The following is a 23,993-nucleotide window of genomic DNA, read 5'->3' as shown; positions in this document are numbered from 1 at the left end:
GCGGGGATACTCCGGTGTTGGGCGGGGTTACTCCGGTGTTGGGCGGGGTTACTCCGGTGTTGGGCGGGGTTACTCCGGTGTTGTTCGGGGTTACTCCGGTGTTGTGCGAGGTTACTCCGGTGTTGTTCGGGGTTACTCTGGTGTTGTGCGGGGATACTCCGGTGTTGTGCGGGGATACTCCGGTGTTGGGCGGGGTTGCTCCGGTGTTGTGCGGGGATACTCCGGTGTTGTGCGGGGTTACTCCGGTGTTGTGCGGGGTTACTCCGGTGTTTTGCGGGGTTACTCTGGTGTTGTGCGGGGATACTCCGGTGTTGTGCGGGGATACTCCGGTGTTGTGCGGGGATACTCCGGTGTAGTGCGGGGTTACTCCGGTGTAGTGCGGGGTTACTCTGGTGTTGGGTGGGGTTACTCTGGTGTTGGGTGGGGTTACTCCGGTGTTGGGCGGGGATACTCTGGTGTAGTGCGGGGTTACTCCGGTGTTGGGCGGGGTTACTCCGGTGTTGGGCGGGGTTACTCCGGTGTTGTGCGGGGATACTCCGGTGTTGTGCGGGGTTACTCCGGTGTTGTGCGGGGTTACTCCGGTGTTGTGCGGGGTTACTGCGGTGTTGGGCGGGGATACTCCGGTGTTGGGCGGGGTTACTCCGGTGTTGTGCGGGGATACTCCGGTGTAGTGCGGGGATACTCCGGTGTAGTGCGGGGTTACTCTGGTGTTGGGCGGGGTTACTCCGGTGTTGTGCGGGGATACTCCGGTGTTGTGCGGGGATACTCCGGTGTTGTGCGGGGTTACTGCGGTGTTGTGCGGGGTTACTGCGGTGTTGGGCGGGGTTACTCCGGTGTTGGGCGGGGTTACTCCGGTGTTGGGCGGGGTTACTCCGGTGTTGGGCGGGGATACTCCGGTGTTGTGCGGGGATACTCCGGTGTTGGGCGGGGTTACTCCGGTGTTGGGCGGGGTTACTCCGGTGTTGGGCGGGGTTACTCCGGTGTTGTGCGGGGATACTCCGGTGTACTGCGGGGTTACTCCGGTGTTGGGTGGGGTTACTCCGGTGTTGGGTGGGGATACTCCGGTGTTGGGGGGGGATACTCCGGTGTTGGGCGGGGATACTCCGGTGTTGTGCGGGGATACTCCGGTGTTGTGCGGGGATACTCCGGTGTTGGGTGGGGTTACTCCGGTGTTGTGTGGGGTTACTCCGGTGTTGGGCGGGGTTACTCCGGTGTTGGGCGGGGATACTCCGGTGTTGTGCGGGGTTACTCTGGTGTTGGGCGGGGTTACTCCAGACCACTGTATGGTGGAAAAAGCCCTGGAATTAAAAAAACAATTCATGTTCTAACCACAAATATAGCTGCACATTATAGGGAGTTTATGTCGCACCGACGCTGAGTGCACGAATCTGTCACCTGGAAACAAATGATACATTGTTTCCTGAATATGTTATATAAATAAATCTGAGAATTGTGCCGTGCATTAGTATTCAGCCCCGGGAGTCAGCATTTTGTAGGACCATCTTTTTTTGTCTTGCATTTCTATTCAGCCCCCGGAGTCAGTACTTTGTAAAACCACGTTTCTCTGTCTTGCATTAGTATTCATCCCCTGGAGTCAGTACTTTGTAGGACTACCTTTCTCTGTCTTGCATTAGTATTCTCCCCCAGAGTCAGTACTTTGGAGGACCACCTTTCTCTGTCTTGCATTAGTATTCACCCCCAGAGTCAGTACTTTGTAGGACCACCTTTCTCTGTCTTTCATTATATTCAGCCCCCAGAGTCAGCACTTTGTAGGACCACCTTTCTCTGTTTTGCATAAGTATTCAGCCCCCGGAGTAAGTGCTTTGTAGTACCACTATCCTCTTTCTTGCATTAGTATTCTGCCCCCGGTGTCAAAACTTTGTAGGACCACCTTTCTCTGTTTTTTGGGGTCTCTCCAGCTTTGCACATCTACAGGTGATATTTTCCTCTTCTCCTCTCGCTCAGTGAGATTGGATGGTGACGTCTGTGATCTCGGTGGATTTGGGTCTGGACTGTGACTCGGCCGCTCACACACAGGACTATGCTCTGATCTGAACCCTCCATTGTGGCTCTGCAGGATGTTGGGGGTCCCTCTCCTGCTGGAAGTTGAACCTATGCCCCGGTTTTACGTCTTTTTCAGTAACAGGTTTTCTTCCAGGATTGTCCTGTATTTAGCTCCATCCATCTTCCCATCACCTCTGACCGGCTTCCCTGCCAACCGGCTTCCACAGCAGGATGCTGCCTCCACCATGTGTGACGGTGGGGAGGGTGTTCGTTTCCACCACACACAGCATTTAGCATTTAGTCCAGTTCTCCTTTGGTCTCCCCTGTCAGGAGCCCCTTCCTCTACTGCTCGCTGTGGCCCCTACATGGCTTCTTCTACCTCCTCTTCCATAATGGGCAGATTTATGGAGTCTACGACCAATAGTCATTTGTTGCAACTGAACCCTAACACTTTCACGGGGATGGTCAAACCAGGGGAGATGTAAAGCCAGAAATCCACAGGTCCCAAAACAGGCAAGTACTTACCCAGGACCTGACCCTGACAGGTACTTACCCAGGACCTGACCCTGACAGGTACTTACCCAGGGCCTGACCCTGACAGGTACTTACCCAGGACCTGACCCTGACAGGTACTTACCCAGGACCTGACCCTGACAGGTACTTACCCAGGACCTGACCCTGACAGGTATTTACCCAGGACCTGACCCTGACAGGTACTTACCCAGGACCTGACCCTGACAGGTACTTACCCAGGACCTGACCCTGACAGGTACTTACCCAGGACCTGACCCTGACAGGTACTTACCCAGGACCTGACCCTGACAGGTACTTACCCAGGACCTGACCCTGACAGGTACTTACCCAGGACCTGACCCTGACAGGTACTTACCCAGGACCTGACCCTGACAGGTACTTACCCAGGACCTGACCCTGACAGGTAACCGACCAACAACCAAAAGCTCGAGCCCCAGAGTGGGCTTCCGGTCTCCTGCGCTCCTTGATCTTCATGATACTCGTTGATGCCTGATGTTCTCATACAAACCTCTGAGGCCGTCACAGAGCAGCTGTAGTTATACTGAGAAGAGAGTACACCCATAATGTCCTAATTATCTGACTTCTGGGAGCAATTGTTACACAGGATTTTATTTAAAGGGATCAAAATACAGGGGGCTGAATACAAATGCAAATCAAAATTTCACATTTTTAGATTTATATTTTTAAAATATTTAGAAAACTAGATATATCTGTTACACTTCACAGAGACTTAGAATGGGAATCACATAAAGCCCAATAAATACATGTAAGAGTGTGGACTAATGTGAAAAAGGTGGGAAACTCACGGGGTATGAATACTTTTTCAAGGCACTGTATATATTGTGATATTTGTGCAGAACACATGGAGTAATATATATATAATGTAGTGCGTAAGGAGGACACATGGGGGTATGTGTGTGTATGTATATATACAGTGCCTACAAGTAGTATTCAACCCCCTGCAGATTTAGCAGGTTTGATCAGATGCAAATAAGTTAGAGCCTGCAAACTTCAAACAAGAGCAGGATTTATTAACAGATGCATAAATCTTACAAACCAACAAGTTTTGTTGCTCAGTTAAATTTTAATAAATTTTCAATATAAAAGTGTGGGTCAATTATTATTCAACCCCTAGGTTTAATATTTTGTGGAATAACCCTTGTTTGCAATTACAGCTAATAATCGTCTTTTATAAGACCTGATCAGGCCGGCACAGGTCTCTGGAGTTATCTTGGCCCACTCCTCCATGCAGATCTTCTCCAAGTTATCTAGGTTCTTTGGGTGTCTCATGTGGACTTTAATCTTGAGCTCCTTCCACAAGTTTTCAATTGGGTTAAGGTCAGGAGACTGACTAGGCCACTGCAACACCTTGATTTTTTCCCTCTTGAACCAGGCCTTGGTTTTCTTGGCTGTGTGCTTTGGGTCGTTGTCTTGTTGGAAGATGAAATGACGACTCTTCTTAAGATCCTTGATGGAGGAGCGGAGGTTCTTGGCCAAAATCTCCAGGTAGGCCGTGCTATCCATCTTCCCATGGATGCGGACCAGATGGCCAGGCCCCTTGGCTGAGAAACAGCCCCACAGCATGATGCTGCCACCACCATGCTTGACTGTAGGGATGGTATTCTTGGGGTCGTATGCAGTGCCATCCAGTCTCCAAACATCACGTGTGTGGTTGGCACCAAAGATCTCGATCTTGGTCTCATCAGACCAGAGAACCTTGAACCAGTCTGTCTCAGAGTCCTCCAAGTGATCATGAGCAAACTGTAGACCAGCCTTGACATGACGCTTTGAAAGTAAAGGTACCTTACGGGCTCGTCTGGAACGGAGACCATTGCAGTGGAGTACGTTACTTATGGTATTGACTGAAACCAATGTCCCCACTGCCATGAGATCTTCCCGGAGCTCCTTCCTTGTTGTCCTTGGGTTAGCCTTGACTCTTCGGACAAGCCTGGCCTCGGCACGGGAGGAAACTTTCAAAGGCTGTCCAGGCCGTGGAAGGCTAACAGTAGTTCCATAAGCCTTCCACTTCCGGATGATGCTCCCAACAGTGGGGACAGGTAGGCCCAACTCCTTGGAAAGGGTTTTGTACCCCTTGCCAGCCTTGTGACCCTCCACGATCTTGTCTCTGATGGCCTTGGAATGCTCCTTTGTCTTTCCCATGTTGACCAAGTATGAGTGCTGTTCACAAGTTTGGGGAGGGTCTTAATTAGTCAGAAAAGGCTGGAAAAAGAGATAATTATTCCAAACATGTGAAGCTCATTGTTCTTTGTGCCTGAAATACTTCTTAATACTTTAGTGGAACCAAACAGAATTCTGGTGGTTTGAGGGGTTGAATAATAAATGACCCTCTGAATAAACTTATCACAATTTAAAAAAAAAAAAAAAAAAGAAATAACATTCTTTTTTGCTGCATTTCACACTTCCAGGCTGATCTACAGTCCAAATGTCACAATGCCAAGTTATTCCGAATGTGTAAACCTGCTAAATCTGCAGGGGGTTGAATACTACTTGTAGGCACTGTATATATATATATATATATATATATATATATACACACACAGTATATAATGCACTGAATGAGGAGACCACATAGGGGGATATACAGTGCCTTGCGAAAGTATTCAGCCCCTGTGACTTTTTCACCCTTTTCCCACATTTCGGGCTTCAAACATAAAGATAAAATGTGAATGTTCTGGTGAAGAATCTACAACAAGTGACACAATTGTGAAGATGAAGGAAATGTATTGCTTATTTTAAACATTTTAAAAAAATAAATAACTGAAAATTGTGGCGTGCAATATTATTCATCCCCTGTAAGTGAATCCTTTGTAGCGCCCCCTTTTGCTGCGATTACAGCTGCAGTCTCTTGGGGTATGGGTCTATCAGTTTTGCACATGGAGAGGTGAAATTCTCGCCCATTCTTCCTTTGTAAACAGCTGGAGCTGAGTGAGGTTGGATGGAGGCATTTGTGAACAGCAGTTTTCAGCTCCTTCCACAGATTCTCGATTGGGTTCAGGTCTGGACTGTGACTTGGCCATTCTAACACCTGGATACAGTTATTTGTGAACCATTCCATTGTAGATTTTGCTTTATGTTTTGGATCATTGTCTTGTTGGAAGACAAATCTCTGTCCCAGTCTCAGGTCTTTTGCAGACTCCAACAGGTTTTCTTCAAGAATGGTCCTGTATTTGGCTCCATCCATCTTCCCATCAATTTTAACCATCTTCCCTGTCCCTGCTGAAGAAAAGCAGGCCCAAACCATGATGCTGCCACCACCATGTTTGACAGTGGGGATGGTGTGTTCAGGGTGATGAGCTGTGTTGCTTATCGTTTGGCATTGTGCCCAAATAGTTTGATTTTGGCTTCATCTGAGCAGAGCCCCTTCTTCCACATGTTTGGTGTCTCCAGGTGGCTTGTGGAAAACTTTAAACAACACTTGTTATGGATATCTTTGATAAATGTCTTTCTTCTTGCCACTCTTCCATAAAGGCCAGATTTGTGCAGTGTAGACTGATTGTTGTCCTATGGACAGACTCTCCCACCTCAGCTGTAGATCTCTGCAGATCATCCAGAGTGATCATGGGCCTCTTGGCTGCATCTCTGATCAGTCTTCTCCTTGTGTGAGATGACAGTTTGGATGGAGGCCGGGTCTTGGTAGATTTGCAGTGGTATGATGCTCCTTCCATTTCAATATGATCGCTTGCACAGGGCTTCTTGGGATGTTTAAAGTTGTGGAAATCTTTTTGTAACTAAATCCGGCTTTAAACTTCTCCACAACAGTATCACGGACCTGCCTGTTGTGTTCCTTGGTCTTCATGATGCTCTCTGCGCTTTAAGGCTCTGTGCGCACTGGGAAATGAAATTTCCTTGAGAAAATTCCGCATGCCCTCAAAGATTACCGCACCCGCAGTAAAAAACCGCGGGAAACCGCACCCGAAAACCGCATGCGGTTTGCCGCGGTTTGCTGCGGTTTTACCGCGGTATTATTCGCGGTATTGCCGCGGTTTTGCCGCGTGCGGGTTGGGATGTGCTTTATTGCATTCAATGCAATAAAGCACATTGAAGAAAAAAAAAAAAATACATTTAATTCTGATAGTATATAGACAGAAGGATAGATAGATAGACAGACAGATAGATAGAGGGATAGATAGATAGACAGACAGATAGAGGGATAGATAGAGGACAGATCGCTGCATTTCCCACGGTCGGCAGTGAGTTCACATTACCGGCCGTGGGAAATGACCGGTAATTACCTCTGCTGTCTGCTGCATTCAGCCTGTGTCTGTGACAGTCGCAGCTGGATGTAAGCAGCGCAGGACGCCGGAGCCGGAGCTGTGGATTATGTCGGAGCTGTGGATTACGCCGGAGCTTTGTTTGGGGGGGTTAATAAAATGGTGAACGAGGCTTGTTGGTTTTATTTAAAATAAAGGATTTTTCGGTGTCTGTGTTTTTTTCACTTTACTTACGGGTTGATCATGTCAGCTGTCACATAGACGCTGCCATGATCAAGCCTGGGGTTAATGGCGGTGGTCCCCCATCACCATTAACCCCTTGTATTACCTTGCCACCACTGCTACACGGTGGCAAGAAGAGCCGAGGACACTCCCGGTGCTGCCGCATATTGCATGCGACAGTGCCGGGGCAGCTGCGGCTGATATTCTCGGCTGCCGGAGGGGGACTGAGGCGGGGGACATTACCCCTGCCCCTCTCCCTCCCCAGCCTGAGGATACCGGGCCGCCGCTGTGTGCTTACCTCGGCTGGAAGGTAAATATACAGCGGAGCCCACGTGCTTTTTTTCCTATATTTCCGTTTTCTTTCTATGTGTGTTCTATGTGTCTGTGTGTTCTGTGTTCTGTGTCTGTCTGTGATCTGTGTCTGTGTGTGTGTGATCTGTGTTTACTCTCTGCACGGCTTCCTCTTCCTGTAATGACATCACTTCCCTGCAAAACCGCAAGCAAGTGATGCACATTACCGGAGGTAAACCGCAAAATACCGCAGGGAATAACGCAGGAAAACGCAATGAACCGCACAGAATTTGCTGCCTGCGTTATTCCCTGCGGGATTTCATGATTAACATTGAGTCAATGGAGTGAAATCCCGCAGCGCTGTGCGGAAAAGAAGTGACATGCACTTGTTTTTGCTGCGGGATTCCCGCAGCAAAACATGCAGCTGTCAAATTCCGCCCAGTGCGCACAGGATTTTTTTTCTCCATAGGATTTGCTGGTGATTCACTGCAGAGATGTTATGAACATTTTCTGCAGCGAAACATGCAGCAAATCCGCGGAAAATCCGCGGCAAAATCCGGTAAGTGCGCACATAGCCTAAACAGAACACTGAGACTATCACAGAGCAGGGGCATTATACGGAGACTTGATTACACACAGGGGATTATATTTATCATCATCAGTCATTTAGGACAACATTGGACCATTCAGAGATCCTCAATCACCTTCTGGAGGGAGTTTGCGGCACTGACAGTAAAGGGGATGAATAATATTGCACGCCACAATTTTCAGTTATGTATTTTTTTTACAAAAGTTTAAAATAAGCAATAAATTTCACAATTGTGTCACTTGTTGTTGATTCTTCACCAGAACATTAACATTTTATCTTTATGTTTGAAGCCTGAAATGTGGGAAAAGGTTGAAAAATTCAAGGGGGGCGAATACTTTTGCAAGGCACTGTATATACTAGATGTAGTACCCGAGCGTTGCCCGGGATAGTAACTGTCTCTCTGTCTGTCTCCCAGTCTCTGTCTGTAAGTCGCTGTCTTTCTGTCTCTCTGTCTCTTTCCTTGTCTGTCTGTGTCTCTTTGTATCAGTCTATCTGTCTCTCTTTATGTCTGTGTCTGTCTGTCTCTTTCCCGTCTGTCTCCTGCCCTCTCTGTCTCTTTCAAGATCTGTCTCTTTCAAGGTCTGTCTTTTTCTAGGTCTGTCTTTTTCTAGGTCTGTCTCTTTCCCTGTCTGCCTGTCTCTGTCTGTCTCTATTTCTCTGTCTCTTTCCAGGTCTGTCTCTTTCCCCGTCTGTCTCTTTTCCCGTCTGTCTCTTTCCCCGTCTGTCTCCTGTCCTCACTGTCTCTTTCCCCGTCTGTCCCTAGCAAGGTCTGTCTCTGTCCCTGTCTGTGTCTTTCCAGGTTTGTCTCTTTCCCCATCTGTCTCTTTCCCCGTCTGTCTCTGACTGTGTCTCTTTCTGTGTCTGTCTTTGTCCATCTCTTTGTTTTCCTGTCTGTCTCTTTCCCTGTCTGCCTGTCTCTTTCCTTGTCTGTCTCTATTTCTCTGTCTCTTTCCCCGAATGTCCCTATCAAGGTCTGTCTCTGTCTGCCTGTCTCTTTCCAGGTCTGTCTCTTTCCCCGTCTGTCTTTGTCTGTCTGTCTCTCTCTGTCTCCCCACTGACATCTTATTACCTCACACATAAGCTTCTTATACTAACACTGTCCTTTGTTCCTATAGCAACCAATCACAGCTGCTATTAATAACCTGTAGTTCCAGGCTCCATTCACTTTAATGGAGGCATGTTTTTTGGAGAGTAACTGTAAAGCGTGGGGTTAAATTTCGACACTGTGTGGTTATTATATATAAATCGCGTCAAGTTCAGTGATCTATGGACATATTACTTATTGCGCATGCCCAGTAGAATTTTCAGCGTTTCAGGCCTCTGCTCCGGTTTTCACTGCTGATTGGTTAATTCTGTGAGAGACTGCGTCTCCCGCCCTGTGATTGGCTGTTGATAGGTCGGCACTACAAAACTTTGCGCTGATTGGTGGTTCAGTCATGTGGACACAGTTTCGTCCTCTTTGATTGGATGTGAGAACGAGGCTTGGTTCTGCTGTCACCGGCTGATGCTTAGAGAGCCACAGCCCGTGCCCGGAACTGCGAGGAGTATAACGGCAAACTGCGGGGGAAATACCGGGGTCAGTGTGCGGAGAGGTGAGTGTGACACTCCGGGGAGACGGCGGAGCAGTGTGCCCGGCAGCTGATGTGTCCGGCGCCCGCTGTGAATTTTATAACCTGTGTGACTGGTAATTGTGCGGTGTTCTGTGTGACAGCAGCGCGGCCTGTGTCCGGACTACAACAGTCTCCTGTATAGCATGGTGTTATATTATCTACTCCCCCCCTCCCCTGTGTGTGGCCTCTGGCTCCTCCTCCTCCCCCCTCCCCTGTGTGTGGCCTCTGGCTCCTCCTCCTCCCCCCCCTCTGTGTGGCCTCTGGCTCCTCCTCCTCCCCCCCCTCTGTGTGGCCTCTGGCTCCTCCTCCTCCCCCCCCTCTGTGTGGCCTCTGGCTCCTCCTCCTCCCCCCCCTCTGTGTGGCCTCTGGCTCCTCCTCCTCCCCCCCTCTGTGTGGCCTCTGGCTCCTCCTCCTCCCCCCCTCTGTGTGGCCTCTGGCTCCTCCCCCCCCTCTGTGTGGCCTCTGGCTCCTCCTCCTCCCCCCCCTCTGTGTGGCCTCTGGCTCCTCCTCCTCCCCCCCCCTCTGTGTGGCCTCTGGCTCCTCCTCCTCCCCCCCCTCTGTGTGGCCTCTGGCTCCTCCTCCTCCCCCCCCCTCTGTGTGGCCTCTGGCTCCTCCTCCTCCCCCCCCTCTGTGTGGCCTCTGGCTCCTCCTCCTCCCCCCCCCTCTGTGTGGCCTCTGGCTCCTCCTCCTCCCCCCCCTCTGTGTGGCCTCTGGCTCCTCCTCCTCCCCCCCCTCTGTGTGGCCTCTGGCTCCTCCTCCTCCCCCCCCTCTGTGTGGCCTCTGGCTCCTCCTCCTCCCCCCCCTCTGTGTGGCCTCTGGCTCCTCCTCCTCCCCCCCTCTGTGTGGCCTCTGGCTCCTCCTCCTCCCCCCCTCTGTGTGGCCTCTGGCTCCTCCCCCCCCTCTGTGTGGCCTCTGGCTCCTCCTCCTCCCCCCCCTCTGTGTGGCCTCTGGCTCCTCCTCCTCCCCCCCCCTCTGTGTGGCCTCTGGCTCCTCCTCCTCCCCCCCCTCTGTGTGGCCTCTGGCTCCTCCTCCTCCCCCCCCTCTGTGTGGCCTCTGGCTCCTCCTCCTCCTCCCCCCCCTCTGTGTGGCCTCTGGCTCCTCCTCCTCCTCCCCCCCCTCTGTGTGGCCTCTGGCTCCTCCTCTTCCCCCCTCTCTGTGTGGCCTCTGGCTCCTCCTCCTCCCCCCCCTCTGTGTGGCCTCTGGCTCCTCCTCCTCCCCCCCTCTGTGTGGCCTCTGGCTCCTCCTCCTCCCCCCCCTCTGTGTTTCCTCTGGCTCCTCCTCCCCCCCCCTCTGTGTGGCCTCTGGCTCCCCCCCCCTCTGTGTGGCCTCTGGCTCCTCCTCCCCCTCCCCCCCTCTGTGTGGCCTCTGGCTCCTCCTCCTCCTCCCCCCCCTCTGTGTGGCCTCTGGCTCCTCCTCCTCCCCCCCCCCCTCTGTGTGGCCTCTGGCTCCTCCTCCTCCCCCCCCTCTGTGTGGCCTCTGGCTCCTCGTCTTCCCCCTCTCTGTGTGGCCTCTGGCTCCTCCTCCTCCCCCCTCTCTGTGTGGCCTCTGGCTCCTCCTCCTCCCCCCCCTCTGTGTGGCCTCTGGCTCCTCCTCCTCCCCCCCTCTGTGTGGCCTCTGGCTCCTCCTCCTCCCCCCCCTCTGTGTTTCCTCTGGCTCCTCCTCCCCCCCCCCCTCTGTGTGGCCTCTGGCTCCTCCTCCCCCCCCTCTGTGTGGCCTCTGGCTCCTCCTCCCCCTCCCCCCCTCTGTGTGGCCTCTGGCTCCTCCTCCTCCTCCCCCCCCCCTCTGTGTGGCCTCTGGCTCCTCCTCCTCCCCCCCCTCTGTGTGGCCTCTGGCTCCTCCTCCTCCCCCCCTCTGTGTGGCCTCTGGCTCCTCCTCCTCCCCCCCCCTCTGTGTGGCCTTTGGCTCCTCCTCCTCCCCCCCCCCTCTGTGTGGCCTCTGGCTCCTCCTCCTCCTCCCCCCCCTCTGTGTGGCCTCTGGCTCCTCCTCCTCCCCCCCCCTCTGTGTGGCCTCTGGCTCCTCCTCCTCCTCCCCCCCCTCTGTGTGGCCTCTGGCTCCTCCTCCTCCTCCCCCCCCTCTGTGTGGCCTCTGGCTCCTCCTCCTCCTCCCCCCCCCCTCTGTGTGGCCTCTGGCTCCTCCTCCTCCTCCCCCCCCTCTGTGTGGCCTCTGGCTCCTCGTCTTCCCCCCCCTCTGTGTGGCCTCTGGCTCCTCGTCTTCCCCCCTCTCTGTGTGGCCTCTGGCTCCTCGTCTTCCCCCCTCTCTGTGTGGCCTCTGGCTCCTCCTCCCCTCTGTGTGGCCTCTGGCTCCTCCTCCCCTCTGTGTGGCCTCTGGCTCCTCCCCTCTGTGTGGCCTCTGGCTCCTCGTCTTCCCCCCTCTCTGTGTGGCCTCTGGCTCCTCCTCCCCTCTGTGTGGCCTCTGGCTCCTCGTCTTCCCCCCTCTCTGTGTGGCCTCTGGCTCCTCCCCCCCTCTGTGGCCTCTGGCTCCTCCCCCCCTCTGTGGCCTCTGGCTCCTCCCCCCCTCTGTGTGGCCTCTGGCTCCTCCCCCCCTCTGTGTGGCCTCTGGCTCCTCCCCCCCTCTGTGTGGCCTCTGGCTCCTCCTCCCCTCTGTGTGGCCTCTGGCTCCTCGTCTTCCCCCCCTCTCTGTGTGGCCTCTGGCTCCTCCTCCTCCCCCCCCTCTGTGTGGCCTCTGGCTCCTCCTCCTCCTCCCCCCCTCTGTGTGGCCTCTGGCTCCTCCTCCTCCTCCCCCCCTCTGTGTGGCCTCTGGCTCCTCCTCCTCCCCCCCCCTCTGTGTGGCCTCTGGCTCCTCCTCCTCCCCCCCCTCTGTGTGGCCTCTGGCTCCTCCTCCTCCCCCCCTCTGTGTGGCCTCTGGCTCCTCCTCCTCCCCCCCCTCTGTGTGGCCTCTGGCTCCTCCTCCTCCCCCCCCCCCTCTGTGTGGCCTCTGGCTCCTCGTCTTCCCCCCCCTCTGTGTGGCCTCTGGCTCCTCGTCTTCCCCCCCTCTCTGTGTGGCCTCTGGCTCCTCGTCTTCCCCCCTCTCTGTGTGGCCTCTGGCTCCTCCTCCCCTCTGTGTGGCCTCTGGCTCCTCCTCCCCTCTGTGTGGCCTCTGGCTCCTCCCCTCTGTGTGGCCTCTGGCTCCTCGTCTTCCCCCCTCTCTGTGTGGCCTCTGGCTCCTCCTCCCCTCTGTGTGGCCTCTGGCTCCTCGTCTTCCCCCCTCTCTGTGTGGCCTCTGGCTCCTCCCCCCCTCTGTGGCCTCTGGCTCCTCCCCCCCTCTGTGGCCTCTGGCTCCTCCCCCCCTCTGTGTGGCCTCTGGCTCCTCCCCCCCTCTGTGTGGCCTCTGGCTCCTCCCCCCCTCTGTGTGGCCTCTGGCTCCTCCTCCCCTCTGTGTGGCCTCTGGCTCCTCGTCTTCCCCCCCTCTCTGTGTGGCCTCTGGCTCCTCCTCCTCCCCCCCCTCTGTGTGGCCTCTGGCTCCTCCTCCTCCTCCCCCCTCTGTGTGGCCTCTGGCTCCTCCTCCTCCTCCCCCCCTCTGTGTGGCCTCTGGCTCCTCCTCCTCCCCCCCCCTCTGTGTGGCCTCTGGCTCCTCCTCCTCCCCCCCCTCTGTGTGGCCTCTGGCTCCTCCTCCTCCCCCCCTCTGTGTGGCCTCTGGCTCCTCCTCCTCCCCCCCCTCTGTGTGGCCTCTGGCTCCTCCTCCTCCCCCCCCCTCTGTGTGGCCTCTGGCTCCTCCTCCTCCCCGCCCTCTGTGTGGCCTCTGGCTCCTCCTCCTCCCCGCCCTCTGTGTGGCCTCTGGCTCCTCCTCCTCCCCCCCCCTCTGTGTGGCCTCTGGCTCCTCCTCCTCCTCCCCCCCTCTGTGTGGCCTCTGGCTCCTCCTCCTCCCCCCCCTCTGTGTGGCCTCTGGCTCCTCCTCCTCCTCCTCCCCCCCTCTGTGTGGCCTCTGGCTCCTCCTCCTCCTCCCCCCCCTCTGTGTGGCCTCTGGCTCCTCCTCCTCCTCCCCCCCCTCTGTGTGGCCTCTGGCTCCTCCTCCTCCTCCCCCCCCCTCTGTGTGGCCTCTGGCTCCTCCTCCTCCTCCCCCCCCCTCTGTGTGGCCTCTGGCTCCTCCTCCTCCCCCCCCTCTGTGTGGCCTCTGGCTCCTCCTCCTCCCCCCCCCCTCTGTGTGGCCTCTGGCTCCTCCTCCTCCTCCCCCCCTCTGTGTGGCCTCTGGCTCCTCCTCCTCCTCCCCCCCCCTCTGTGTGGCCTCTGGCTCCTCCTCCTCCCCCCCCTCTGTGTGGCCTCTGGCTCCTCCTCCTCCCCCCCCCTCTGTGTGGCCTCTGGCTCCTCCTCCTCCCCCCCCTCTGTGTGGCCTCTGGCTCCTCCTCCCCTCTGTGTGGCCTCTGGCTCCTCGTCTTCCCCCCTCTCTGTGTGGCCTCTGGCTCCTCCTCCCCTCTGTGTGGCCTCTGGCTCCTCCTCCCCCCCCTCTGTGTGGCCTCTGGCTCCTCCTCCCCCCCCCTCTGTGTGGCCTCTGGCTCCTCCTCCCCCCCCTCTGTGTGGCCTCTGGCTCCTCCTCCTCCTCCCCCCCTCTGTGTGGCCTCTGGCTCCTCCTCCTCCTCCCCCCCCTCTGTGTGGCCTCTGGCTCCTCCTCCTCCTCCCCCCCCTCTGTGTGGCCTCTGGCTCCTCCTCCTCCCCCCCCTCTGTGTGGCCTCTGGCTCCTCCTCCTCCCCCCCTCTGTGTGGCCTCTGGCTCCTCCTCCTCCCCCCCCTCTGTGTGGCCTCTGGCTCCTCCTCCTCCTCCCCCCCTCTGTGTGGCCTCTGGCTCCTCCTCCTCCTCCCCCCCTCTGTGTGGCCTCTGGCTCCTCCTCCTCCTCCCCCCCCCCTCTGTGTGGCCTCTGGCTCCTCCTCCTCCCCCCCCCCTCTGTGTGGCCTCTGGCTCCTCCTCCCCTCTGTGTGGCCTCTGGCTCCTCGTCTTCCCCCCTCTCTGTGTGGCCTCTGGCTCCTCCTCCCCTCTGTGTGGCCTCTGGCTCCTCGTCTTCCCCCCTCTCTGTGTGGCCTCTGGCTCCTCCTCCCCCCCCTCTGTGTGGCCTCTGGCTCCTCCTCCTCCTCCCCCCCCTCTGTGTGGCCTCTGGCTCCTCCTCCTCCTCCCCCCCCCCTCTGTGTGGCCTCTGGCTCCTCCTCCTCCTCCCCCCCCCTCTGTGTGGCCTCTGGCTCCTCCTCCTCCTCCCCCCCCCTCTGTGTGGCCTCTGGCTCCTCCTCCTCCCCCCCCCTCTGTGTGGCCTCTGGCTCCTCCTCCCCTCTGTGTGGCCTCTGGCTCCTCCTCCCCTCTGTGTGGCCTCTGGCTCCTCCTCCCCTCTGTGTGGCCTCTGGCTCCTCCTCCCCTCTGTGTGGCCTCTGGCTCCTCCTCCCCTCTGTGTGGCCTCTGGCTCCTCCTCCCCTCTGTGTGGCCTCTGGCTCCTCGTCTTCCCCCCTCTCTGTGTGGCCTCTGGCTCCTCCTCCCCTCTGTGTGGCCTCTGGCTCCTCGTCTTCCCCCCTCTCTGTGTGGCCTCTGGCTCCTCCCCCCCTCTGTGGCCTCTGGCTCCTCCCCCCCTCTGTGTGGCCTCTGGCTCCTCCTCCCCTCTGTGTGGCCTCTGGCTCCTCCTCCCCTCTGTGTGGCCTCTGGCTCCTCGTCTCCCCTGCTCTGCCCGTACTCTTTATCCTCCCTCTCTCTGCAATCATTGGTTCCTCTCTCTCTCCGTCCTCTGTCTTCCTTCCCTCTCTCTTTTCTCCCTTTGGGCTCCTCCCCCCTCTCTCTGCCCTCTATTTCCTCCCTCTTTCTCGACGCTTCTGGCTCCTCCCTTTCTCTAGCCCCTCCCCCTGCCCTGTGACTCTTCTGCTGGCTTTGGGTGGGCTCCTCGCTGGCTTTGCCCTCTGGCTCCTCCCTCTCTCTGGCTCCTCCCTTTCTTTCTGTTCCTGGCTCCTCCCTCTCTCTGGCTCCTTCCTTTGTTTCTGCCCCTGGCTTCTTCCTCTCTCGCCCCTGCCCTGTGACTCCCCCCGCTGGCTCTGTGTGGACTCGCGCCTCTTGTTGCCCCCTCCTTGGAGCAGCTTGGCCGGTGACTATTAGTCGGGGGGCGCCTGTAGCCCTCGGCTCTTGTATGCTCCATAGCTGGGGTTGTGCAGAGTCTGGACTGAGCGCGCTCCGCTGCCCGGCATTGTGGGAGATGTTGTTGCACCAGGCACTTGCCCGTGCTCTTCTGTGGAGGAGTCCGCCCCAGGCTGGGGTCATATGTGGAGTCTGTCCAGACTGGATCAGTCAGCAGAAGTGTGAGTGCAGCTCTGGAGGTAGTTCTCTGAGTTGGGTGTTTTTCTTCCCCTGCAGACCCCGAGCTCTGTGGTCAGGATGAGTGTGGAGGCCACCGGTAAGCCCCTGAAGGTGGGCTCTCGTGTGGAGGTGATCGGGAAGGGGCACCGCGGCACTGTCGCCTTTGTGGGGGCCACGCTGTTTGCCACTGGAAAATGGGTTGGAGTCATCCTCGACGACGCCAAGGGGAAGAATGACGGCACCGTGCAGGGCAGGAAGTACTTCACCTGCGAGGAGAACCACGGGATATTTGTGCGCCAGTCACAGGTACTGGGAAAAATGTCACCGCCACCAGGGGAGCCCACGAGTGCATGAGCCGTGTCCATCTGTCCGGCGGGCACAGTCCTCCGGGTGTCAAGAGCCGCCGATCAGACCCCCGAGCATTCAGCCAAGGGACGCCCTCTGCAGGCAGCGCCCTCTGCAGGCAGCGCCCTCTGCAGGCAGCGCCCTCTGCAGGCATCACTGCATACACCTCCACACATTGTAAGGGTATGTCCACATGCTGCATCTTGAGTGCATTTTTCTGTGGTCACAGAAACGCAGCACGTGGTCCAATTTTTTGGTAAAAGAATGACGTGGGGTCTCTCCTTCCTCGTTTTTTATATCCAGCACAGGAACAGCGGTGGATGCCAGCTGCAACCCTCAGCTGTCTGCTGTACCTTGGCTAGTTATGGAAAATAGAGGGGATCCCACACGTGCTTTTCTTCTTATTTTTTTAAATCAAATAGTAAAAAAAAAAAAGACGTGGGGTCCCCCCCATTTTTGTAAAACCAGCCAAGGCACAACAGACAACTGGGGGCAGATATTATTAGGGTGGGAAGAGCCATAGTTATTTGGCCCTTTCCAGCCTAACAATAGCAGCCCTCAGCCGCCCCAGAAGTGGCACATCCATTAGATTATCCAATGCTGGCACTGGACTCTGCTCCTACCGTTGCTTTGGTGCGGTGGCAAACAGGGTAATTGTGGAACCCACAGCTGCCACTAAGCCCTAGTTTAGTGATGGCAGGTGTTTATGAGACCCCGCTCCCATCACTAATCTGTAAGTGAAGGTAAATAAACCAAACACCCAAAAAATCCTTTATTTGGAATAAAATACAAAATGCCCCCTCTGTCACCACTTTATTAACCCCCAAAACATCCCTGAAGGTCCAACGTAATCCACATGAGGTCACACGCCGCTTTCAACACTGCTACATCTAAAGCTCACAGCGAGCGCCATGGGACATGACTGCACGTTGTGAGCTCAACACAGCAAGTGAAGTGAGCTGTGCGATCAGCGGTGACGTCACTCAGGCGATTTGCGGTCACAGGTGGAGCACTCCAGCTGTGGCCGCAGCTAACCCCCATCTATTACCTGCAGCAGAGCTGATGCCCCGGGTCCCCCCCATCCATCACCTGCAGCAGAGCTGATGCCCCGGGTCCCCCCCATCCATCACCTGCAGCAGAGCTGATGCCCCGGGTCCCCCCCATCCATCACCTGCAGCAGAGCTGACGCCCCAGGTCCCCCCCCATCCATCACCTGCAGCAGAGCTGACGCCCCAGGTCCCCCCCCATCCATCACCTGCAGCAGAGCTGACGCCCCGGGTCCCCCCCATCCATCACCTGCAGCAGAGCTGATGCCCCGAGTCCCCCCCATCCATCACCTGCAGCAGAGCTGACGCCCCGGGTCCCCCCCATCCATCACCTGCAGCAGAGCTGACGCCCCGGGTCCCCCCCATCCATCACCTCCAGCAGAGCTGACACCTCGGGTCCCCCCCATCCATCACCTGCAGCAGAACTGACGCCCCGGGTCCCTGCCGCGGCTCCTGAGCTCGGTGCTGTGTATACGGCGGGGGCCGCATTGTGTGATCAGTGGGTCCGGCCGTCCTGACCTCGTCCCGGTGTTTGCTCTGTACACATTGATGTGTGCAGCAGACCTGATCGTGCTCTGCTCTGCTACATCTGTACACCTGAGCCTTTTTGTAAAGGACACGGCCTATTCAGGGACGCAGCATACTGGGATAATATTCATTTTGGTTACCTTGATATTCTTGGCGTAGTCTCTCACCTCTGTGATGTCGCCTGCAGAAGGAGAAACCGAAGAAACTGTCACTAACCCAAATACAAGAGTTTAACAGTAAAATATGTCCCCCGAGGGTCCATAAGCTGCAGCTGATTGTCACCCTGAGCACCCCGCCGTCCATCCTTCGCCGTCTGACACCGACTCTTCTCTCTCTAGATCCAGGTGGTGGATGATGGAGCCGACACGACGTCCCCCGAAACCCCGGAACCGGCCGCCACCAAGGTGCTTAAGAGAGGTAGGACCATTGCCCCAACACTAAGTGCTCAATACTGTGTGTTCAGGGTACAGTAAAACAGACAGCGTCAGATCGTATTACAGGACAGCGGGAATTACATATGGGGCCAAGACAGACACGGCCCCGAGCGACTAGTGTCTGCACCCGCCAGGGGAAATGAGGCCAAATGGTACAAATGGGAAGGGGGGGGCAATGGAGCCGGATGGAGGGCGCGCGTCGTGGGGGCCGGATGGAGGGCGCGCGTCGTGGGGGCCGGATGGAGGGCGCGCGTCGTGGGGGCCGGATGGAGGGCGCGCGTCGTGGGGGCCGGATGGAGGGCGCGCGTCGTGGGGGCCGGATGGAGGGCGCGCGTCGTGGGGGCCGGATGGAGGGCGCGCGTCGTGGGGGCCGGATGGAGGGCGCGCGTCGTGGGGGCCGGGTGGAGGGCGCGCGTCGTGGGGGCCGGGTGGAGGGCGCGCGTCGTGGGGGCCGGGTGGAGGGCGCGCGTCGTGGGGGCCGGGTGGAGGGCGCGCGTCGTGGGGGCCGGGTGGAGGGCGCGCGTCGTGGGGGCCGGGTGGAGGGCGCGCGTCGTGGGGGCCGGGTGGAGGGCGCGCGTCGTGGGGGCCGGGTGGAGGGCGCGCGTCGTGGGGGCCGGGTGGAGGGCGCGCGTCGTGGGGGCCGGGTGGAGGGCGCCCGTCGTGGGGCCGGGTGGAGGGTGCCCGTCGTGGGCCGGGTGGAGGGTGCCCGCCGGGTGGAGGGTGCCCGTCGTGGGGCCGGGTGGAGGGTGCGCGTCGTGGGGCCGGGTGGAGGGTGCGCGTCGTGGGGCCAGATGGAGGGTGCGCGTCGTGGGGCCGGACGGTGCGCGTCGTGGGTCCGTGCACAATGCCGAGTGTCAGAGTGGTTTACAGCCACCACCACTGGACTTTGGAGGAGACGTGCTCTGTGCGGGGACGGATCACACTGCTCTATCTTTGATGGACAAGGATGCAGACTGTGAGTCCGGCCTCCAGCTTCAGGGTTACAGATATACACATTTCCTTTGTATTTAAGGCAAAATATATATTTTCATCTTTTCAATTTTAAATTAACAAAAAAGAGAAATGGGCCACTGCAAATGTTTGTGCGTTATTGGAGATTTGTGTGCTCAGATAACTGACTAAGGTTTCAGACCTTACCTATCCTGTTAGGGTTATGTCTTGTTCACTATCATCGTTAGAAAAGTCCGGTGATGGATATATCACAGCAAAACCCGGCCTCCTCTAATCTTGTGCCAAATAACAGCAGCCATGGGTTCTTCTAAGCAGCTGCCTAGCACTCTGAAAATGATGAAGGCCAATGAAGCAGGAGAAGGCTATAAGAAGATAGAAAAGCGTTTTCAAGTTTCCCTTTCCACAGTTCCAAATCTAATTAAGAAATGGTCATTACCAGGAACAGCAGAGGTCAAGATAAGGTCTGGAAGAGCAAGCAAAATGTCTGAGAGCTGCTGGTAGGATTGCTAGAGGCAAATTGGAGCCCCTGCCTGACTGCAAAAGACCTTCAGGAAGATTTAGCAGACTGAAAAGTCTGAACATCATTGAAAATCTATGGCTAGATCTCAGAAGAGCAGAGCATGCAAGACGAGCCAGGAACCTCACAGAACTGGAAGACGTCTCCAAGGAAGAGCAGAGCATGCAAGACAAAAAAGGAACCTCACAGAACTGGAAGACGTCTCCAAGGAAGAGCAGAGCATGCAAGACAAAAAAGGAATCTCACAGAACTGGAAGACGTCTCCAAGGAAGAGCAGTGCATGCAAGACAAAAAAGGAATCTCACAGAACTGGAAGACGTCTCCAAGGAAGAGCAGAGCATGCAAGACAAAAAAGGAATCTCACAGAACTGGAAGACGTCTCCAAGGAAGAGCAGTGCATGCAACAGTCTTGGATGTTACAAAAAAGCGGATGAAGAGGGTACGTATTCCGATCTGCCATTTTATAACGGCGGTCAGAAAAAAATAAATAGCGCCCCCCAGTGTTGGAAAATCTCCAGGATTTCTGCTATAGCCGAGGCCCTGGAGATCACGATTCCAGGCATTTTTCCAGTCCCCGGTCACGTAATCACCAGTACACACCGTGTAACCGTGATGACGTGACAGTAAATGGTAACGAAGGTAAAAAATGATTGATCTTCCACCTGGCATGATCAAACATGTCAGATATAAATCTCCTCTCCTGGTCCCTTGGTGTCGCCAAAGTGCCCCCCCGGACCACCAACCCCCTCTCGATAATTCAAGATGGCGGCACGCACGACCAGCACACCTGCCGCATTCACCCTTCTTCTTTTGATTTCTGTTGCATGTGCTATGACAGATGCGACAGAAAGCTCCTCCCCAGGTCCAGCTAGGTCACCCCCCCCATAACCCCACCTGTTTTCTCCGGTGTCCCCGTTACCTGTTGCAGCGTTGATCCCTCCTCCCTTCTCAAAAGATGCTGGCCACATGCACACTGCGCAGAGCGACTGTCACCCAGGTTCCTGCGTCCAGTGACGCTGCGCTAACACTGCTGTGGACCCGGGGAGAGCGGGTGCACCCACACTCCTCACATGGAGGGTCTGCACTCCCAGAAAATGGGGGATACGTTCCCTGAGCGTGCCCCCCCCCGTATTCTGGAATGAGGTTACTGCAGGTCACTCTGCCCTCCGTTGGACCCGGGCAGTGTAACTGCAGTATTCTCAGGTCACTGCAGCCACATTCCTCACATGGAGGGTCTGCACACCCAGAAAATGGGGGAGGCGTTCATGGAGTGTGCCCCCCATATTCTGGAAGGTCCAGAATCGTCGTGGGACCTCCAAAATGGATTAGAGCGGACCAGATTTTTTTTTCTTTTCAATAAATTGGTAAAAAAGGGAATGTGCTGGGGAGCGTTTTTTCAAATAATTTATTTTTTTTTATTACTGACAGTAATGTCGGAAAGAAAAGAGAGATGCGCTGTGAAAGTACCTGGTAATGAGGGGGGAATATATAATAGGCCAAGGGGCCACTCACCTATTGGGGTTATGTACCCCTGCACAACCCCAGTGAAAGCTTGTGTGAAGTGGACAAGTCACTGGAGGGGTCTGTTTCCCGCTGGCTAGTTATTAATGCCGGGTATCTAATAGACGCTGTGACATCACTAACCCCAGGGCTTGATGACATTGACATTGTGACATTACCCAGTTGGTGTCAACCCCATATATTACCCTGTTTGCCACCGCACCAGGGCAACGGGATGAGCTGGTCTGGTGCGAAGCACAAGGATTGGCGCATCTAATGGATGTGCCACTTCTGGGGCGACTGCGGCCTTCTATTGTTAGGCTGGGAAGGGCCAAATAACCATGGCTCTTCCCACCCTGAGAATACCAGACCCCAGATGTCAGCTTCACCTTGGCAGGTGATCGAATTTGGTGGGGACCCCACGTTTTTTGTGTTAATTATTTAATAATTAAACAGCCTGGGGTGACCTCCGTTTTGGATTACCAGCCAAGGTGAAGCTGTTGGCTGCAATCTGCCGTCTGCTTTACCCTAGCTGGCTACCAAAATAGGGGGGACCCCACAGCGTTTGTTTGTTTTTTGTTTTTTATTTATTTGGCTAAAATCAAGGCTAAACACCCTTTAATGCCACATGAAAGTCACTAAAGGGTGCCAGCTTAAAATATGCAGGGGGGTGGGACATGACATATGTGTTTGACATCCATCCATTCTAGCTTTTTAGGCTGTGTGCCCACGATCAGGGTTTGCAGCGCTTTGGACACAGAGTGTTTTCACTGCGTCCATAACGCTGTATTGTGCAGTGGAAGGATCTTTAGAAATCTCCTTACACTGTGCTTGTTTTGTTACGTAGCATAACCTGACCTGCGGCGCGGCCTCCAGAGCCTCAGCATATCAATTTATGCTGCGGAGACGGGAGTGTTCTCTGCGGGGAGAATACAGCTAAGGTCCGCAGCTGCCTGAACCTGGATCATGGGCATTGACTACTGCGTTTTCCTGTGGACAACACTCTCACATCTCTGCAGGAAGGCTGGCACTGTGTACTAGACGCCGTGTCACCAGATCGTGGCCACATAGCCTTAAAGTGAGAAATTTGGCACTACAGCAACATTTTTGTGAAGTACCTATGGATTCAAAATGCTCACTAAACCCCTGAATAAAATCTTTGAGGGGTCTAGTTTCCAAAATGAGGTCACTTGTGGGGATTTCTGCTGTAAATATAGCCTAGGGGCCCTGCAAATGCGACATGATGCCCGCAATTTATTTAAACTTTTCCAAAATTCACATGGTGTTTCTTCTGTTCTGAAACCTCCCGTTTGTCCAAGCAGAGGTTTTTGGCCACATGTGGGGTGTCTGTGCGCTAATAAGAGATTGGATTACAAACTGTGGGGCCCACTTTTTGCTGTTGCCTCTTGAAAACTGAGAAAATTGGTGCTAAAGCAACATTTTTGTGAAGGAAAAAAAAAAAAATTCAATATGACAACCCAAGGTTATCAGATTCTGTGATGTACCTGTGGATTCAAAATGCTCGCTGTACCCCTAGATAAAATCATTGAGAGGTCTAGTTTCCAAAATGGGGCACTTGTGGGGGAGCTCCACTATTTTAGGCACCTTAGGCGCTCTCCAACATGGTGTCCGCTAATGATTCAAACCAATTTTGCAGTCAAATGGCGCTCCTTCCCTCTGAGCCCCGTCATGCGCCCAAAATAGTTAATTTCCACCACATATGAGGTATCTGCATACTCGGGAGAAATTGCACAATAATTATTTTTTTTGTGCATCCTTTCCTGTTACCCTTGTAAGAAGAAAAAAAAAAAGCTATCTAGTTCCAAGTTGAATCAACAATTTTGTGGTAAAAATGTATATTTTTCTTTTTACGGTCAATGTTATAAACTTCTATGAAGCCCCCGGGGATTCAAGGTGCTCGCCAAACATCTAGATAAATTCCTTTTAAAGGGTCTAGTTTCCACAATGGGGTTACTTGTGGGGGTTTCTGCTGCTTAGGTACCTCCAGGGGCCCTGGAAATGCGACTTGGTGCTTGCAATCTATTTCAGCCAAATTTGCTTTCCAAAATTGAAATATTGCTTCTTCTGTTTCGGCTCCTCCCATTTGTCCAAACAGCAGTTTCTGACCACATGTGAGGTTATCACCACACATTTTGGGGTCCATTTTATTGTGAAAAAAGTGTTTAAAAGACCTGACGTCCTCAGTGGTTGATGCCTTTTTAATGGCTAAGTGAAAAGATGGTGATAATAGCAGCTCCAGACTCCGCAGGTCTCTTCATCAGGCTCAATATAACACAAAAAAGATTTGTACCTGCCTTTTAGAGATCATTTCATCTTCGACTTGTGCAGCTGTTTACAATAACAGTAATTTTGACCAGGGGTGTCCAAAATTTTACATGCCACTGTAAACGGAGGACAGTGGAAGTCCTTCAGGTGGATGCGGGGGCACACATATATACGCAGCTGATAATTTCAGGTGCTGCCCCCTCAGTCAGTGGCCACAGTCAGCGATGCTGATCTGTGCGGTGCCGGGTGTCGGACCACCACTGGTCATATATGGGGGGACTGTCCTGAGGACGAGCCATGAACATGTTGTCTTGGACGCCATCTTCACCTGTGAGGATGGACAGAGGCAGAAGTTTACCGTTCACTGACAGCAAGCACCTCTCCAAATGCCCTTTAAAAAGCTCGGAGCCCTGGTGACGGGGGCCGCATGTAACAGTCACTGTTTATATAGTGATCCAGGCTAGAGAAGTATTCATACCCCATGAACTTCTCCACACTTCTCACGTTACACCCAAAAATCGAAATGTGCATAATTGGGATTTTATGTGATACCGACATGAAGTGCAATAATATGTGACGTGTGGAGAAATGATTCCTGGCCTCTACATATTACAGCATGGCTGGGAAGGACGGGGGCAGCTCTGCGGGTG

At 55.1% G+C, this 23,993-nt stretch overlaps 1 protein-coding gene across 2 annotated transcripts in view; it reads left to right on the top strand.

The window, feature by feature from the left end:
• Window positions 1-23,993, top strand: part of LOC142270704 (dynactin subunit 1-like) — a 42,226-nt gene that overhangs the window by 5,706 nt on the left and 12,527 nt on the right. Inside the window, exons 1-3 of one of the 2 annotated variants that reach the window (XM_075332453.1) lie at window positions 9,349-9,464; window positions 15,794-16,042; window positions 17,994-18,072. In XM_075332453.1, the coding sequence (XP_075188568.1) occupies window positions 15,815-16,042; window positions 17,994-18,072 (307 nt within the window). In that variant the 5' untranslated portion in view covers window positions 9,349-9,464; window positions 15,794-15,814. Of the gene's footprint in view, window positions 1-9,348; window positions 9,465-15,793; window positions 16,043-17,993; window positions 18,073-23,993 lie in introns of those variants that run through there. The other variant, XM_075332452.1, reaches the window with a different exon arrangement.

Source organism: Anomaloglossus baeobatrachus, chromosome 1 (genome assembly GCF_048569485.1).
Source record: "Anomaloglossus baeobatrachus isolate aAnoBae1 chromosome 1, aAnoBae1.hap1, whole genome shotgun sequence".
In the NCBI taxonomy this organism is placed as follows: Eukaryota; Metazoa; Chordata; class Amphibia; order Anura; family Aromobatidae; genus Anomaloglossus; species Anomaloglossus baeobatrachus.
Note: the sequence above shows the minus strand (reverse complement) of the source record. Positions and strands in the feature narration are given on the sequence as shown.